At 34.5% G+C, this 19,875-nt stretch overlaps 1 protein-coding gene across 2 annotated transcripts in view; it reads left to right on the top strand.

Moving 5' to 3' along the window:
• LOC121873531 (arf-GAP with coiled-coil, ANK repeat and PH domain-containing protein 2-like) overlaps positions 1 to 18,293 on the top strand; it is a 46,003-nt gene extending 27,710 nt beyond the window's left edge. For both annotated transcript variants that reach the window (XM_042377136.1, XM_042377135.1), the window contains 7 exons: positions 135 to 252; positions 882 to 1,030; positions 1,277 to 1,422; positions 1,903 to 2,069; positions 3,755 to 3,868; positions 7,805 to 7,911; positions 8,665 to 18,293. In XM_042377136.1, coding sequence (XP_042233070.1) covers positions 135 to 252; positions 882 to 1,030; positions 1,277 to 1,422; positions 1,903 to 2,069; positions 3,755 to 3,868; positions 7,805 to 7,911; positions 8,665 to 8,809 — 946 coding nt within the window. In that variant the 3' untranslated portion in view covers positions 8,810 to 18,293. The remainder of the gene's footprint in view (positions 1 to 134; positions 253 to 881; positions 1,031 to 1,276; positions 1,423 to 1,902; positions 2,070 to 3,754; positions 3,869 to 7,804; positions 7,912 to 8,664) is intronic.
• The last annotated feature ends 1,582 nt before the right edge of the window (positions 18,294 to 19,875 follow it).

Below are 19,875 nucleotides of genomic sequence, written 5' to 3'. Positions count from 1 at the left end.
TTTCTACTTTATTTAAATAAAGAGAAGCAAAATATTTAGTATGTACAGTATTATGAAGGAAAAAAAGTTTAAGCTATACACAGAAAAGAATTGCAAAGATTGTTAAATATATGTATTTGTTTTTCATTTTATAGGTCAGTACGTGAAGAGTGGATTAAGGCCAAGTATGTAGGACGTCGTTTTGTGAAGCCACTGCCAATAGCACAGGTTGAATCCAACTCTTCCTTACAAACTTCCAGTTCTCAAGAAAATGTAGGTTTTACTTTCTCATTCAATATTTTGTTGCCTATGCTGTACTGTACTTCAGGGGGTGAAATAACTCCCCTTAGACAAAGCAACTTTAAGATTCTAGAGCATTATAGAGGGTTAGTTTGTCATTGCATTTTATTTTTTCCCACCCATTGTACAAAGGATGAAAGAGGATTATATTAAAACTAAAAAGCAAGATGCTGGATTGTAAAGTATGTAAAAAAAATTCTACTTCACAAAATACTGTATACATGTAATACACTTTTCCGTATACATGTATTACGTGAGAGTAAAGGAGGAGTAATTGGACAATCAGGCAATTGGCAGAGTGACTGTGTACACAGTAGTGTGAATGACGAGTCTACTTGTCTTCCTGTGAGTTTTGAGGAGGTTGTTATATGGCAGTTGTAGGAGAATGATGACAAGCTTGATGGTGATATTGATTCAAGATTAATTGTTATGCATGTCCACATTTTCTTTATAATATAAAGTTTTTAGTTTTCTAATACAGTGCAGTATGGTTTTCATTTTTAGTTTATGGGAATTAGTCTGTTATGCTACATGTTTTTTTGTCTTTTGGTACCATTCGTAATTCTTATTTTGATTCTTAAAATTTACTGGGTGTTCTGTAGCTTCAGTCTCAAAAAACTTGGAGCATCCCTCGTAGGAGACGGCACATACGTCGCAGGAAAACTCTGCAAGCATTGAATGCTGAGGAAACTTCCAGTGCTGAAGAAAATTGCAGTAGCCAAGAAGAATCTCAAACTGAAACCCCAAATGTGTAAGTTTCAGAAAGTTTGCCAAAAGTCAGTGGGCAGAGATTATTTTCAACTACAGTACAGTATTGTGTATTACTGTTCTTGCTGCTTTCAGTAATTAAAGACAAGAGAGGCACATCAGTCTTGTACCTTTTCTTGAAGAACTATAATACTATCATATATATGTGTTAAATACATCACTATAAATTGGTGAATTGGGTCAGCTATTATATGAATAGATTACTGAACTCAAGATATGAATATTTCAGGACTAATAGCCCAGTAGCAAGCAGTTCTGGTTGTGATGACTTGTTATTACTCGACATTACGCCTTCACTCCCAGACAGGGTGTCTGAAGATCTCTCTGGCTTAAGTGATGACAACTCAACAGATGGTGAAGATCCCACTGGCCATGGTAATTTTATTTATTAAATCATTTACTTATTGTTCGTTGTAAGTTATATTTATAATTCAGGGGTGGATGCAGGAAAGAGGAGATGGAATAATTAGGTAATGAACTCACTAAATGTAAAGGGGATGAACACCTTATGCAGAGTAATGTTCATGAATAACCAGGGATTATGGTGTCAGTTGATTTTTGGGAAGGCAACAAACATAAACTAGATAGTTATTTGGGACATTGATGTGGAAAAGGAGTACTATGATAGCAGAACTCATCTCTTTCTTGCAAGGGTAGAATAAGTAATTCGAGAGTGTGTGTGTGTGTGTATTTGTTCTTGATTCTGGTCCCCCTGTATTAGAGCAGTAAATGGTTTAAAAGAGTGAGAAAATCAGGGGCTTTTTTAGTCACAGGTTAGTTTTGGTGGTGAATACAGTAAAAAATAGTACTATATTTTGCGGATTAATACATGGGTAATTTGCATTTTCTTTGCAGTAACTGTAGAGCCGTTGTCAAGCATAACTCCCAACCTGGTATTGTTCCGAGCCTGTGAAGCTCATAACCTGGCAATGATAAGCTGCTGTTTAGCATTGGGAGCCAACAAGAATTGGCATAATCCCGCCGAGAGTGGACGGACTCCGATGCACCAGGCAGTTATAAGTGTTAGTATGAATGTTTTTTTTTTTTTTTTACAGTAATGAATTTTATACATCAAGGCTGTCTTAGGTATCAGACATAGCACCTTCATTCTCCATTAACTTCAATTTATTATTCTGTTTCTCTTGTTACATCCTCTTCATGCTTTCTGTTATATCTAAACATGTATGTCAGTCTACTTGCTAAGTATTGCATGTGTTGCTGTTAGGTTCCTCTTACTATTATTTGCAGTGAAGAACAGTATATGAAAGCTTTTATCAAATGTTATAATGGAAATATTTACCTGGATATGTTTGTACAGTATGCTTAAATGCCATTTAAATGTAAGAACATTTTTATACATGCTGCTGCTGTTTCCTCTTAAGTTAATATGAAATGAAATACAGTACCATAATTATATAAACAAAAATGGCAGCAGCCTTCATGTACAGGCTGCAGCAGCGACGTCTATCTTTACATTATCTTTAGAAAAACTGAGTAGGAAAAGTACTATTCCTCCACCCAGTTTGCTTTATTTGTGGGGAAAGAAATAAGTTCTCTTATAGATATTTTTTTTTAGGTGTGGCTAGATAAACCAGCTACTGTCCTTAAATATTACTGGCTTTGCTTAAGAGTTGTATCCTCATCCCCCTAAGGTTAACCTTCAGCATGTAAGATGCTGGGTGAGTTTCGATGATTGTTTCAGGAGAAAAAAGTGTGTCTTATAAGGCAGAAAATATGGTAGCCATTTTTAGGACACAAGGCAAGTGCTATACAGTAAGTCCTCGCTTAACGTCGGGGTTACGTTCCTGAAAATGCGACATTATACGAAACAACATTAAGCGGATCACTTTTCCCCATAAGAAATAGATAAAATATGGGAGTTACATTCCTGAGCCTCCCTTTACCCCATGAAATACATTACATATACATAAATCCAAAGCTCCTTGTGTGATGCCTGGTGAAGTGCTTGTATGCATTACAATAAAGTCACATTCATTGACATTTTATAAGAGAAAAACTCAAAACTCCTCTACATCCTCTACATGACAGATAAATAAATACCACTAGGTGACTGTTGTCTGTGCTCCAGCCCAGCTGTCATGATAAATCAACTCCCCTCCGACTTCCAGTTAGGGTGACATGGTTTTATAGGCTTAAAGTTTTTATCTTATAAAATGGCACAGACTAAAGTTAGCAGAATATAAATTGCATTGTTGGAATCCTTGCAAGACAACGAAAAATATGAATATAGACATCATATATTTTGCAATAGAGATAAAAAATTTGGTCCCTTACGTTCATTTAAGTACTGTACATGTTTTGCAACTTATTTTTCGGTAGATGTAGTAACTTTCTTCATTTATTTTTACTCATTTACATGCGCACACCATCCTAAATACATATTGTGAAAAGGGTAAATGAAATATTTGTCCTAAGGGAGAGGGTGATGCGCTGTAAAAAGTAGTCGATGACGATGCAAACGATTTTGTATCGAGTTACCGGGACGTTAAACGAATTTTTGGTCTCTAAAGTTTAGCAACGTAGTACTGAAACAACGTTAAGCTGGCCGACATTAAGCGAGGACTTACTGTACTGTATCCACTCAGTCACCAAAAATATACTGTATCCACTCAGTCACCACACTCCATTTGTATTTATAAATGTCACCAAATCCAGAACTGGTGTCAAATGATATCTCTCTTTCCAGGGTTCTGTAATGGCGGTACAGCACCTTTTAATAAATGGGGCACGTCCTAATGAGCAGGACGCAGAGGGACGCACACCTTTACATCTAGCATCGCTAAAGTCTAACATTGGCCAGGTATTTATCTTGATTACGAGTATTTTGGTCTTACTACCCATGATTAATTTTTTTGTGAAAGAGGCCACCATTTGCAAGCTATTTCAACTTGCCCTTCATGTTTTGTTGGTGACTTGACTCCTGTAAGTAAAATGGTCAAAACGACAAATTATTCAAATTGTATGGAAGCTGTAGTAAGAAGTTTTTGTACCAAGTTGTAGGTAGGTTCTTGTATGTACACTCAACAAAAAAATTCTTGTATTCCTGTGGTTTATTGGAACTGGGAATGAGAAATACTTCAGCCATTCATGGTATGTATTGGGTTGGCACCTCTGATTGTATACCCTTAATATCCTTTATTGTACAAAAGTTTATGATGTAGTGTATGGTACTGAACTCTATTGTATTATAATAGCCTTCTATTTATACCAAAAATCAACGGTCGATTACTCTGTAATATTGGAATAATAGATGAATAGGAAAGGACTGTATGACACTGAAACAGAAGGGCTACCATTTTCAATGTTATGAAAGAAAACCAACAAGTAGACAGAAAAACTAACTGAAATAGAATACTTTATGTGGTATTTCCCTTCCACATTTTGATGATATAGTATTTCAAAGCTCTATCCTTGTGAAAAAGATACCCCTCCATAACCTCCTTCACTTATTTTGACTCAAGCATGAGGATGTTGGTTCATGTGACTCAATGTGGAATACGTAGTCATTTATTACGCATGAGCAACTGAAGTGGTAGGTAAATGGAGTCGCCGAGATTTGTCACCAGCAATTATTTTCATAAAAGACACACACAGGACATATTTTGGTAACAATCATAATCAACATGTTGGTACCAGTGTTAGTAGTGGTGTGGACGAGGCTCTCAAATATTACTGGTTGCTAGTAACGCTATAACAGCTTTGACCAACGTGTCTGCTGCATTGTTCCAAACAATGTTTCGAGTACGTGTTCGCGTTAAAGAGGTTCTTAAATGTCTGAGATCTGTCTGACTTCCAATTAAATAATAGGTATGAAATGTCATGCTTTCGCCCCGCTCACTAGTAAACATCGTTGTAATCCAGGGATACAAACAAAAGTGATATTCTGTGTGAAATTTTCTTAACTTTCAATATTATTTGAATACATACAAACAAATTGCTTCATGAGGCAACACATATCAACACTTCAGCATAGCCAGGTTATCTAAACATTTCATCCTCTGTAACAGAATGAAAAGTATGGAAAGCGGCGTGATCATGTTTTTGTTGACTGAACAGTAGAATAATGAACCAGAACTCTAAAAGTGCATTCTTGTGACTTTAACTCCTCATAAACGATTTTTTTCATTGTGTGGATCCTATAAGAAAGGTTATTTTTGCCAATGTTTGTCATTAAGTGTTGTTTCCAAAACCAATCTATACTTTGACTCATAAAATCCCTAAAAGTGCTACAATGTAGAAAAAAAAAAGTTCAGAACTTTGTGGATATTGGCTCAAGCCTGTAGGTGTTTACATTCATTGAACCAAATTTGAGGAATGGTGATCATTTTTTGCTATATGTAAGGAAAAAGATGATGAGGGAATAAAAAAAATATATTTCCCACCTTCTGGGGGGATATAATTTGATGAGTAAAATACCTTCACCCTAAACTCATTACTGTGCCAGTATTGTTATTATATAACTACCAATGAAAGTAGGAGGCTTATCAACATGTATTTGTATTGAATTGCTTTTTGGTACAGTTACAGAAATGTGTTCTTATACTCCCTGTGGTAACCCGTGTCTCCAAATGGCCAACCTATATGACCTATAGCAAACCTATTCACCAGTGACGTCCATCGTTACGTGACCAATACCCATTCATTCATAAATAATGATACTACTACTGTGACGTTGCTATTTGGAGACTCCGGTTACCACAGGGAGTGTAGGAACACATTTCTTCAACTGTACTTCTATATGATGGAATGAGAACCAACTCAGAACTGAGCTGACTCCTTACACTTTTTAGGTTAATAACAAATTAAAGTACAGTATTACAGGTTTCACTGATGAAAATAGTATATACTGTGTTTTCTTAGCAAATTACTTTCCCTGTTCATTCCTAGGAGCATTATTACTCATTCTTTGAAGTTGTCTTGGTCAAATTTGATATTCTCATGCTTTTATATAATACTGTACACTTACATGTACTGTACAGTATAGTACAGAAGTATTTAAATTTTTACTCCTATGGTGCTTATGACAGACCGTATATCTCAAGTAGAACTTCAGTATAATAATTTGATTACTGTACTCTGTTACCTTTAATTTCTAAGATAAATTAGATAAAATGCCAACTATGCATTTATTTCTTATGTGTGAGCTCGTGAAACATATACAGGTTGTACCTCTCTAGTCCGGCAACCTCGGGACCTGACCGGTGCCGGACCATGGAAATTTCCGGACCATGGAAATTCACCCTTTTCCTGGACAGATAGTGACTTGCACTTAAGTTAGCACCACTTTTGCTGCTTCGTGGTCTCTTTGAAGACATATTGAAGGGTTAAATGTCGTACAGTAGCTTCTCAAATTTCACGAGTTTTTAATTCACCGTTTTTTATTTGGACACACACAAAAAAAAACACAACATAATTTAAAATTTTGACGGCGGAAACTCGAATTTCAATGGGTTTGAACGGCTCGCCAACGTTCAGACGACGTGCACAATCGTGTAAACAGCGTCATTTCTCTTATGTACAAAAGATTCATTATTGTTTATTACTGAATGTCTTTTATTGAATTAATGTTTGTGTGTGCTAAATGAGCAATACAATTCATTAATAATACGTAGAATATTTAAACACATGAGGAAATGAGACAGCATTGTTTTCTTTGATAACAAAACCAGTGACTGATTGGTTCTACATATAAAACAAGAAAATAAGACCCTGGTTGTAGCTGTAGTAAAATTAATGTAAAAAATTATTATGGTTGTTTTAAGTAATGTTATTTAATGTTAATAAATAGAACAATAAAAGTAGCAAGCCATTAATGTTAAAGAAAAAAGTGATACTGCGCATATGTAAGTGAGCACATGTAAAAACATATAGTCATTACTCTGCATAAGAATATGAAAGCAACACTTATTTACTGTTCATATATATTGAAGGGTTAAATGTTGTACTCTGTACTGTATAGACAAACAGAGAGAGAGAGCCGAATTGCCAGACGCAAACAAACCTTAATTTCTCGCGGCTTTATTGTTGTTGTTTTTTACGGGGATTAGCCCACCCGGGCACAGGTCACTGACCCACATTCGAGCCTGAGGGGCGAAAATAATAATTGTGATACATAATAAAAAAAAAAAACCCTGCTTATCTACCTATTGAACAAACTAAAATCGTTCCAGTCCACGGGAGTTTCCGGACCACAGAATGCCGGACTAGAGAGGTACAACCTGCATAAAGGAAACAATTGAGGCTGTAGTTCATGGAAAGGGAATATTCACTCCAATAGGGAAGGTTTTGGGATAACCTGCAAAAAGATTTTGAAATTTGAAACTCAAATGATGGTTTTTAGGGCTATATCTGAATATTTATTAACAGTACTGTATTTATTTATTTATTTATATATATATATATTTTTTTTACTGTTTCAAGCAATTTTTTTATGTGAAATGTCAGGGGCCCATGGAACAGCCTGTGTGTGAGCTTGTACAATAGGAACACCATCAATGATGCCTTGGAATGCCAATCAATGAAACATAGTTGGATGCCACTATTAAACAGAGTTAGCTGGGCATTGAGGTCATAGTGTAATTATGCATGACAAAATATTAGAAACCCCATTTAATTTTATTGATGAATTGCATACAGTATCTTTAATTTATTTTGCATTTCTTGAAACTTGACCTTGTAGATGCCGAGTTTCTTGAGATGTTCAATCATTAGGTTCAATAATTTGTTATGGTTACAGGTTTGCTTGTTGCTTAAGCATCGGGTTGATTTGAACATAACTGATAACGATGGTCAAAAGGCCATCGATCTAGCACTTGAAAGCAGTGAACCAGATGTTGTAACACTGTAAGTAGAATTCTGTTCATTTTCTTTACACTAACAGTAAATAATTTTTTATCAACTGTATTTCATCTTTATAGCAAGATTATCCAAATTATTATAAAAAGTTGCACTTACTACATGAACTCAAATACAGGGTGTCCCATAAATTTCCATACATAGGAAAAATAAATTTTATATGAAAATCCATTATTATTTATATAATATGCTCTACATGACTACCATTCTGTTGAAAACACTCTTCAATGTGTGTCCTCCACTGCTGAAGAACACGTTCAAGCACAGCCGGAGTTATGCTTGTAATGGCGTTGGTGATTCGTTGTATGGAGACTTATGGGACACCCTGTATAAGATTAGACTATGTACCTTATGCTATGTACAAGATAACATATGTCTATATGTTATTAAAATGTGTACCTGATTAGGACTTCACTTTCAGATCTGCTTTAATAACTTCTCTTTCATTTCCAGTGAATGTAGTGTTTTAACTGCATTGACACATCATGAGATTTAAAATAACTCCATTTCTGACTTGTCTCATATTCATTTTAGTTGTTCCCTTTTTATCATCCTTCTTTCAGTTGTACTTTTGTAATTCATATTCACCGCTCATTTAATTCTTTTATTTCAATGTTCATATCAGATTAATTTGAGGTACTGTACTTAAATATTATCTCAGTTAGAAATTCAATGTGTATTGTTTCATGCATGCCAAATCAGAATATTTTGTTACATACTTTTCTTTCCCGTTGTTTTCAGATTACGTGTGGCTAGTCTCAGTGAGCACATAGATCGTGATGGTGGTGGTGAAGATAACAACATGCTCTCAGATTTCTTGCGGGACTTTCAAGAGAAAATGGTCAACCAAGTACACAATAGAGCTCGCCAAAATGAGGTTCCATAAAATTAGACGACAGAAGGTCTACATTGAGTGATAGCCAGCTCATCCCTAAAGCTAGAGTAATTGGTCTTGGCTTCATGAACTAGTTTGTCTGTGCCACCTATAGCATTGACAGTGATACTGCCAAGCAGTAGATGCTATTTACATCTCTGTTCAAGGTATTTTTTAATAATGTTGAAACTTAAGCTTTCCATGTCATGTAAAGGAAATATAAATGCTTGCACAATATTAAAATACTGTATCAGGAAGAGCTTCTTAAAGTGAAGTACAGTACTATGGTTGGTCATTGTGCAAAATGTGTTATGCAAGTTGAATAATGCACTGTCAAGTGTAAGTAAATTCATATTGTCATCCTAAATCTTTGTGCTGGGTACAAACACCCATAAGATTCTCACATCAAGAATTACAACTTGCCTTTATTCTCTGTACAGTTTTACTCCTGATAGGAAATGTAGATATTGTAGCCTGTGCTTTGAAAATTAGGCATGGTTTTTATTCAGATTTTTAGACAGTATTAATATTTCTTATTTACAGTTAGTGACAAAGTTTAGTGCTTTGTTATGTGATAGCCATAAAATTTATCTTAAAAAGTAAAAGGTATTAACATTGAACTTTAATCATTTTGCCTCACCTGAGTCTGTGATTGTGTATCAAAGAGACTACTATTTATATATTTACAGAATCTATCAAATGTTAGTGAAAACATGTCTGTTGCTGAAACTAGATTACTAGAATTACTTACTACTGTATGGCAACTAAGATTAACAACTCAAAAGTGAAACAAAATAAAATTACAATAAACTCATCCTTCTTGCATAGGTGGTGTTACCTGGAAAAGCAGGAGAATACATGAAAGTGTTGATGGATCTCTTGTAAATTTAAGTAAGAAAGTTTTAAAGAGACTATGGAGGGATAGTGATGTTAGTATACTGTATGTCAGAAGTAGGGAGAAAAAAAATCATAATGTTTCTCTTATTACAAGAAAGATAATTCATATATTATGGGTTTGACTTATATTGTATATTACATTAGGGACACTTGAGACTGAAAGATATATACTACACTCATTTATATTAAATTTTGTATTGCAAAACCTATTTGTGTATGGAAATAAGAAAACATAAGTACTGTATTTGGTTTTGATGCTGAGGACCATTGGAACTTAAAAGCTCTTGTGTAATTCATTATTATTCTTGTGTTTAGAATTTTTATGAATTGGGGACCTTCAGAGAAGTAAATATACTTTGGAAGTGTAGTTAAAGTTGGGGTAAAATATGCATGTTGAAGGATCTTGTTTGGTAAAGTAAAGAAAAAGGGAAAAATTCATGTAGCGAATTAAATTAATTAATTTTTTAATATCTGTTCTGTCGTTGATTTCAGCTGCAAAAAAATTTCTATATAATTTTTTTTTTTTGAGGGGGGGGTTATAATTTAGGTACAGTAATTGCATTCATAATATATTCCAGGATTCCTCAAGTTAAAACACCTTGCATCATCTGGGGCACTTTGTTTACATAGTATTGCATATATTGAAGTAAAGAATCATTTGAATTTCTAGAAGAGCTTAGAGAATTGTTTCTTGCTGCTGGGAAGAATGGATACACTGGTCAGTAATTCAACTTTGCTTCTGGAAATAATGATGGTCGAGTAGTGTTCAACCTCATTACCATTTTTTATAGATTGTGGTGTTGAAATTGACCACAAAAGATTTACTTTAAAATGGGTGGCAAGATTGTCTTCCTGGACAAGAAGAATTGTGAATAAGTAATATGCTTTCAAGCTTTGATTCTACTAGTTTTTGTCGTAATCTCAAGAGAAGTAGAGGGATACACTTTTGGTAGTTGAAGTCTGTAGTAGTAAATGTAGAAAGAATGAAGCACCATATTTGAAAAGCTGATCTGCCAAATTTTCATATAATTTCACAGATAAAACCATCAGAACTCAAAGTATCCACATGTAGGGGCGTGATGGCTTGATTCATTTTTGGCTCGTTTTCATTTTTCATAGCTATATTTTAATGAAGGCCATTAATGGCTTGGGTATATTTCTTTCATTTTTAGCAGATTTATAATTGTTGTTACTGGAGTTTTCTTGCTTCAAAATTCATATGATCAATGAATATTTTTTTCTTGTCTCATTTTTGCAGACTTACTTGTGATAGCAAATGATTATTACTTTTAATTGCATTGATATTTACTAGGTATCAGCTGCCATGTCAGTTTACCCTGTAATAAAGCTTGGACTGACTGTCAAATCTTGTTTACATACATTGTCATGACAGAACACCTCATCTGGTGCTGCCACTCATGATATTGTTCTGTAATGATCCCTGAGTGTGGAGGTAGCACCTTCTTCAAAGATGGACGATTAATAACTGTACGAGGCTAGGCCACGTTAGGAAACCTGACTGTCAAACATTCTCATCTTGAAAAATACTTTTCTGTAAAGAAAAAAAGTGATTAACTGCTGGGCATTCTAGAACAAAAAACATCTGTATAACTTAGTCAGAGTCTGCCTGTTTGTAGTAATTGGGAGATTCATATTTCAGTAATTTCACACTTATTGAAGTTCTGCAAGAGTTTAACAGTTGGGCAATCATTTTTGGGGAGGTAGTATGTGACTAATATGCAGAAATGTGATGGCTGTTAAATTTTTGATGCAGTATAAAAGGTTGAAGTTAATTTGGGGGTAAAAGTTGTAGAGCTAAAAATCATTATTGAGTAACACATCTAGGGTTGCAAGAGTCAGGCATACTTTTGATGGCATATACAGTACAGTAATGTGTAGAGATTGGTATATTCAGAACATTGGTCCTGTATCATAGTCCCCCACAGTATTTTCATATTTGTTATTTTTTTACATTTAAACCTTAGGCTAGATTATTTCAACACTTTTCTTATGCCCACAGTGAAAGGTAGTGTTTTGATTCTCTGTCAGTGGGTAATGATGATCAGGTCAGGATTTCCAAGCTATGTGATTCTTGGACTGGAGATTTTTCCTTGGAAGTCTTCATCCATAAGAGGTGTAATGAAACTCTTAGAACCCATTTGGGATGCGTTAACATGGACACTCGTTTTTAAATTTCCTCTTGGACAGTGTGTTTGTTATTTTATTTAAGTGTTCATATTTCATCATCATCTAGGAAAGTCAAGTGGCCACAAGTTTATGACCCACATCTTTAACTATTTAACTGTAACCCTCATTTCTCAAGTTAAACATGCAGTTCCATGTAAGAAACTTGTTCTGGTTAAGTCCACAGGCCAGAAGAACATTGTTTTTGAAACACTTTTTTCTATAAATTGTTTAATGCCATATTGATATAAGCTTTATCTTTTGCTCTTTTCTTTTGAAAGTGATATTAGCCAGTCTCTTCATAACCAAAAAATGTAAGCTTGTAAGTCATAGTTTCAATAAATTTTTTTTTAAATTTCCTACATCATAATATAAGTACTGTATTGTCACTTCCAATTTCCTAACAAAGTTGAGAATTGTGTTCCCTCCTAGTACACTAACCCCTCTGCACTGAGCATTACACTGTTAGGTACTCATGTTGATAGTGGAATCTTACCAAGGGGACGGTGTAATTCACTGTCTACAGAATACAGCTACGAGTAGCTTACCCCTTCGCCTTAGTGAAACAATGGTCTGCAGAAGGGTTCTTACACCATTGGTATGTGCACATGACAGTTTATTTTATTGTTAAGTGTGCCAGGGGTAGCACACAAGAAGGGATCCTAGTCCTTCACTCATATCAGTAATCACTCATGAATGTATGCTTAATGCTGGCTGACTGGAAGGAAAAGCAAATGCACACACATTCTTCTACTTTCATTTGTTGTCATTCCACTGTTGTAATTGATAAAGTGTTGTGGTACTCCACTACCACAACAGTATTTATCTCACATACTGCTTTCAAACTCATCATTTCTGTTGCTTTTCATTTGCTCCTACCTCTAGCAACCAGAATCCATACTTCACATTCATATACTGTAATAATATCAGATTTCCATTTCTTTATAAGTCCATATACAGTACAGTACATATTTATATTTGTGTATGTGTTTGTACTTTTGTATTACTGAAGTGTATAGTATTGAAAGCATCTTACATTTAATTCTGAACTTTATTGATTTGACGTTTCTTGAAATCTAGATTATGAATACAATATTCTACAAAATATATAACCCTAAAATCTTGATTCGGGCTTAATCATTCAATATATGACAATATCCCACACCTTACAGCTATACACTTATACTGTACAGCTGTCCAGAATCTGCTTTTAGTATACCAATTTTCTGCAGGTTTTAATTTTCATATACAGCTTTTTTATATCTTCTAAATTGTTCTAATATATTAAAGTAGTTTATGCAGTTTGCAGAGGACGTTTCTTAGGTGTCGGTCACAGAGTTTCTTCATACAAAAACATCAAACTCAACGGCATTACTTGAATCACGTGAAATTTGGAAGATGTTTTAATTATTTAAAAAAAAAAAGAATTGGATGTACTTTTTACATTTCCATAACCAAGATGCCATTTAATGAATTGAAAGCCGGGGATTTTGTGGTGAGTCAATCCCAAATATATATACTGTACTGCTTGGATTCTTCTTTATTTACACATACAGTAATTATCAGAGACTTCTGCAACGCTCAATACAGCTGCCCACCATTTTATATTTTATTTTATGAATTGATAAACAAGCTGATGTTTTGCCTGTTTCATTTATACTAATACACCATAAGTTTCTAATGATATGTGTGTGAGCCCCAGTAAGTTACGTAACTGAGTTTGATAAGGGAGGGGTACCAGATGAGAGCAGCCCTTTTGATAATTGGCTTACTGTCTTCTATCATTGGCTGTTACCTTATTTTAATGTCACCTGTCAGACACTTCTCTAGCTTTGGTGTCATCACATTAGGGACTTTAACACCATGCACTACTGAATGCATCAGATTGAATACTGTTCACAATATAATGAACAAAAGGAGTGAGCTGGGGTAAAGTTTATATATACAGTAGTATTAATACTCAATCCAAGTAGTACTGTACGTAGTTGTATTTGCTGAAAACTTCATACTTTTTGTCAACATTTTTATTTTATTGCCAACTTTATTTGTCCAACAATATACAGTGCCTGGTATTCATATTGTAAAGTGTTAAGGACAGCAAAATTTTGGGGTTTCGTTGACAAAGGTTGTCCCACACCTTCGTACATTTGATAGGTACACCTGCTTGCACTGCTCTTTATCATGTGTAGAATACAGTATTGTGGTTGAGCCTAAAACGCATTACTTAAAAGGTAATACAGTACTGTAGTTAGTAGCAAATTATTTGAGGCAGATTTTGCATGTTCCATGATGTTGATTTTTTTTTACTGGGAATAGCCCACCCGGACACAGGTCATCGACCCACAAAGGGGCCTAGGGGGGCGAAAAAATGAAATTTTCGATAGTGTTCCTTATTCAGTAGTTGATACTCAGAATTCCTATATTGTAGGAGTTGTGTCCATGCATTCTGCCACGTTAATGGCACTACTGCCCTGTGTTCAATACCTGGGCTCACTGGGCTGGTTCCCATGGCAGTTCTGGTTAAACAGTGAGATATAAAACCTCAAGGGGCACCCCTCCATGCATGAGGGAGCGGTTGCATATGTCAGTGTTTGTATCTGGGTGATTACATACTTTTCATTTACCGGACTTATAATTAGAAACACCATTATTAATAAAGGTATTCTGATTAAATGTATGAAGTAACTTGTTCATACGTGGCTAACCCATGCAAACATTGAAAATGGCCATAAAACACATGATGATGATGGTAAAGAATGACTTTAATATATGTAGTTTGCACTTTTATCAATGGAGACTTCCCAGTTGATCAGAAATATAGGAAATTGGAGTATTAGTTGTACATAAAACTTTAATGTCCGAGACCACCAAGGATTTTATGATAGCCCTTTCATTACCTCAACTAATATTTTACACGACCAGTATCTTATCTTGTTAACAGTATTGGTGCTTATAACCTGTTATTTCTTTCTTAGTGACCCCATCATGAAAGATTCATGTATATTAGAAATAAACACTTGGCTTTATACAGTAACAGTGTTTACTTGTATATTTGATAAGGGAATTAAATCTTTGTCAATTGAGTTTTGTGGTGCTACTCCCGCTGTAGACTTTATTTTTTCTTTTTCCAAAAATTCATAGAAATATAGGACAAAATCTTGATGTATGTTAAATCTGCATAATGGTACTCTCATGATTAATAGATTTTGAAGGCCATGTGAAAGATATGGTTTGCTACGGCTGATATATTCATCGTCAAAATTCTAATGTCTGGCATAATGTACTGCAGATATGGTATTTTAATTTCAGTTGTATATTCTTCACTTTGCGTCTAACATGATGGTAAATAACACCGCTTTAGAGCACATGTATAATTTACTTCAGTATTCTATTACATTTCATAAATGTCATGATGTGGGTTTATTTAAAAAAAAATTAAAAGTTTAATGTTATCACATCAAGCTTTAGGAGGGATGTAAAGTTGTTTGTGGTCTCTTGTATCACGACATAGGTGTCTACTGTATTAAGGATACATTTCTTACCAAACCTTCAGTGGGTATTTACAGTATTTACTTTCAATAACTGTGGCACATTATTATCTGGACAGTTATTGGGATACTTTACTGCCAAAATGCAGAGAGATGTTCCATCAGTCCTCTATATGGGTATGAATGACTACATAGGTCAGGAAAATAATTGCCTGTAATATGGAAAGATGGTGAGGAAGGTATTTGATAAGAAACTTAAGCCAGCCTGCTGATAGAAAATTTTTAGTGAGCATACTGTAGTCCCTGCAGCCATACCATGTCATCACCACCATCCCCAGACACTGACCCAGCAAGCATCCCTGGCAAAGATTTAAATTTGCTGCCCCAGATGAATTGTTATATTAGCCTGTGGTGAATGAAATCCTTAAGTCCCTCATAGAGGATAAACTAATAATTTTTACTATTTTCCAATTAGTGACTAATATATTAAAATGTTTATCAGTGCCTTCTTGCAGTATATAGCTTCTTAATTCAATGTAGGAAGTGAGACAGTAATATGCCTGTGGCTGATATAGATGCTTTACATATGGAATTATTTTATCAGCTACTGTAGTTGAAAATATAAATAAGCTTCATATGGTTTTAGTCATTATACAATATTTAATACAGTATCAGTATTTGCTCTTGTCTGACCTGCCTTAGTAGATAATTTTTAGACTTTTTCAGTTGATGTCCAGTCTTTCATACAGGTACTGGATTTCACTTTGCATTACTATTTTTAAAAATGTTTCTTTGTTTTTCAATGTTTATCTGCTTCTTATAATTCCCATGGGCTGTTTTAACTATTGCAATAAACTGTAAGTATCATTTGTTTAAACTGTAGTGATATTGTAACTTTCACTACTTTTTGTTTCATATTCTTTCCCAAAACTTCAAAGCCATAATCTCCTTACATCATCAATACTAACAGTTAAGAAACAAGGTAACAGCACCCATCTTGCCTCACTTTAGCTTAACGTGGACACTAATATCTTTGTTAAACGATTTCTCATATCCTGTTTTATTTCATTGCCTCTTTTAGAAAAAAAAATTGCATGCACTATTAATGTTATAACCTATAATACCTTAAAAACTAGGTAATTTGATTCATCCTAACAGGATATAAATAAATTACTTATGTATGTAGATAAATCGGGTGCCATCATGTTTTCCATGTACAGTATTCTGGTGGAATTCTAAAGTGACAGCTGGTAATAGATAAACATTGATTATATACATGGTACATAAAATCAAGTGGTCATAGATATTATCTAGTTTCATAATTAATTTAATTTCTTTAATCCAGATTTTTTGTTGATGTTTGTTCCTGTAACAAAAATATGGTACAGTACAGTACTTTATTTTACTAGATGCTACATTACTGTAGAGAAATTCTATCTTATGACAATTATTTAGTCCATCTTATGACAACTATTCTGTTGAATACAGTACAGTACTGCAAAATGAAGCCACACAATTATTATCTTTTGTTTCATCAAATTGGAATATCACTAATTACTCTTCATAAAGTTATTGCAAAGTAGTGAAGTTCTCAACACACTAGTATTTAGGATTTTGACAATTCATTATACAAAGATTGCAGTCAAGAGTTTCCATTCAGCTTCACACATTATGAGAATGACAGTGAAACCAGCACTTGTCTGGCCTTCCAGTACAGTACAGTACAATACTACAGTTTTCCATGCATAGATGATTAATATTCTATCTTCCAATGATACTCAAATAGCTATTTTAGGGAAATGTTCCTAGGCTACAAAGCTCAAAGGTGTTTTTTATTCATCTCATTTGGACCAAGTCCGTCAAGCACCAAAGATATAAATAAAGATATATATATATAAATATATTTATGATAGTTGTAGGGTCTGGTGTACATGTTAAGGAAACACAGTGCTTCTAAACTTCAATAAAAAATTATTAATGTATTGTATCATTCATTGTATTCAATAGCGTATTTGCATTATTTTCCTATGTTCCTCCATAATGGTTGTCTCTAAATTAGCAATTATTTCTCTCATGTCAGTATCTATGTTGCTTGTAACCATTTGCTTTATGAAATATTATACCAAGTTTATATTATCAGTATAATATGTTACTTGTCATTAAATTGCCATATTTAATTTAGACTTAAGTATACACTTAATATGAATGTATTGTTGCAAAGTTTTTTGTACAGTACCCACTGTATAAAACTTTTCATCGAGTTTTATATCAAACATAAACCCACCATAGGTATTTATTTTTAATTTTTTTAATTTTAAGTTATATTGAAGAAAGTATTGTACGTATATCTCTCGGCTAGAATGATTTGATGAATTCCTTACTTTTTTCAGCATTCCATGCATATTTTTATGTCACTTGGTAAATTTGTATCTACTGCATTTGTATGCAAGTGTTATTGAATGTGCGTGTCAATGATAGTTTAGGTAGCTGTTATCAGTTGATAAGTGACGACTGACTTCCTGCACCATTCTGATGATGCAGTTGAAAAGTGCTTTGGTGGGTTTGTTTGTATCACTTGAGCAGTGCCTATACCTGTACATGTATATTAGAAGGCTGTGTTTTAAGGGAGGGGGATCTTTGTACTTTAGCAGTATTTACTGTAGGATTATTTTAAACATTTAAAATATTTTTGTTTGGGATGTCCCTGGCCTGTAAAAGTTAATTGATAAGGATAATGTCTTATTCATGCAGTGCTTTCAAATGCTATTTGTGCTTTAGATTAACTTATTAAATATAATCAATGGAAAAGCAGCCGGTGTAAATATAAGCTCAACGGCAACCCCGAAAATCAACCCAATAAATGTAGTACAGCATAGTGTCTTATGCTGTGGATTAACCAGTAGTGATTAAAAATATTTAAAGATCAATGTTGGTTGTTTTCTGATCATAAGGTCTGGAGAGGGTAAATGAAATCATTAGGGAAACAATGACAGTGGATATAGCACTTACCACCTGCACAGCAAATGCTGATTTCAAGTCCTTGTGGCCAGACACTGAGTGAGGTGCCTCAATGCATCCCAAGTGCAGAATGGACACCTACCATAACAGTTAAGGAAGCAAAAGGAAATGGAAGACGGCTCCAGCCTCTATTTTTGGAGGAGGGGGTGGGGGGCAAAGGCTTAGTACAGTATAGAGCCTGCAGGGTCCACAATTCCCCTAATGGACTTCAGGCCTATGGCACCCACTTTCAGTCAAGATATGAATGAGATTTGTCTCTTAAAAGAAATGCTCTTCCCACCTTCAGGGTTCATAACCAATCATATTAATGCAATTTCTCTCAAGCACTAATCTTTTTAAACACTAGTGCATAGCTTATAGACTCATGCAGATTTAATTTTTTTTTATGCAAAATTATTTGCAATTCTGTTTTTCATAATTGAATTTAAAATTTCCTGATTCTTACCGGAAGACCTATGTCAGTGGTGCACTGCAAAATCTATGGATAAGTTTACATTGAAGGTTCCTTTTTTTATATACTCTGGTTACCATAAACCGGAGTTTTTAAAGTTAATATTAAATATACTGTACAGTTGGTCCTCATATTACGCGGTTAATGTAACCCGGAGGGTACCGCGGAAAGTGAGAAACGCGTAAAGTGAATAACATAACATATGGGATTAATTGAAATGGAGTCCGGGCCGATCCCCAAACTCCACTTTTTGACGACACACAACTATGTTGTAGTAAAAATATTATCTTAACTTTATGATGGCATGCACACACAATTAATAATTAAGAGAAATATCAATAATATTAGGTTTTTTAACACTTACATTAGTAGAAAAGATGGCTGGGCACACGGGGATGGGCGGTTGGTTCCGAGGCAGAGGGCAGATTATTGGCCCTCACCTGTATCACTTGTATCAATTGTATCACTATCCACCACAGAGGCTTGCAGGGCCTCTTTGTCAAACCCCCCAAAGTTCATATAAGTCCATATCCTCACTATAATTATCACTATCACTGACTTGGGCCGGCTGTAGTGGGTGGCGGGTGAAGAACTGGTCATGTTTTGATGACTGGGCGACCTTGTGCGCACCATTTTCGCGCCTCTTACACAACATGGCGGATGGCGGGAGGTTTGGATCCAAAAATGGCGCGGCTTGCCAGCCGCTCTCCGCGTAATGGGGTTCACGACCGCGGAATGTGAAAATGTTAGGTTCTGGCAAGGCACCGCGTTAACGGTGAAACGCGGAATGCGGGACCGCGTAATATGAGGACCAACTGTGTATATATATATATATATATATATATATATATATATATATATATATATATATATATATATATATATATATATATATATATATATATATATATATGTATGTATGTACATGTATGTATGTATGTATGTATGTATGTATGTATGTATGTATGTATGTATGTATGTATGTATGTATGTATGTATGTATGTATGTATGTATGTATGTATGTATGTATGTATGTATG

Source organism: Homarus americanus, unplaced genomic scaffold (genome assembly GCF_018991925.1).
Source record: "Homarus americanus isolate GMGI-L3 unplaced genomic scaffold, GMGI_Hamer_2.0 scaffold30858, whole genome shotgun sequence".
In the NCBI taxonomy this organism is placed as follows: Eukaryota; Metazoa; Arthropoda; class Malacostraca; order Decapoda; family Nephropidae; genus Homarus; species Homarus americanus.
This window is presented reverse-complemented; position numbering and strand designations above follow the sequence as displayed.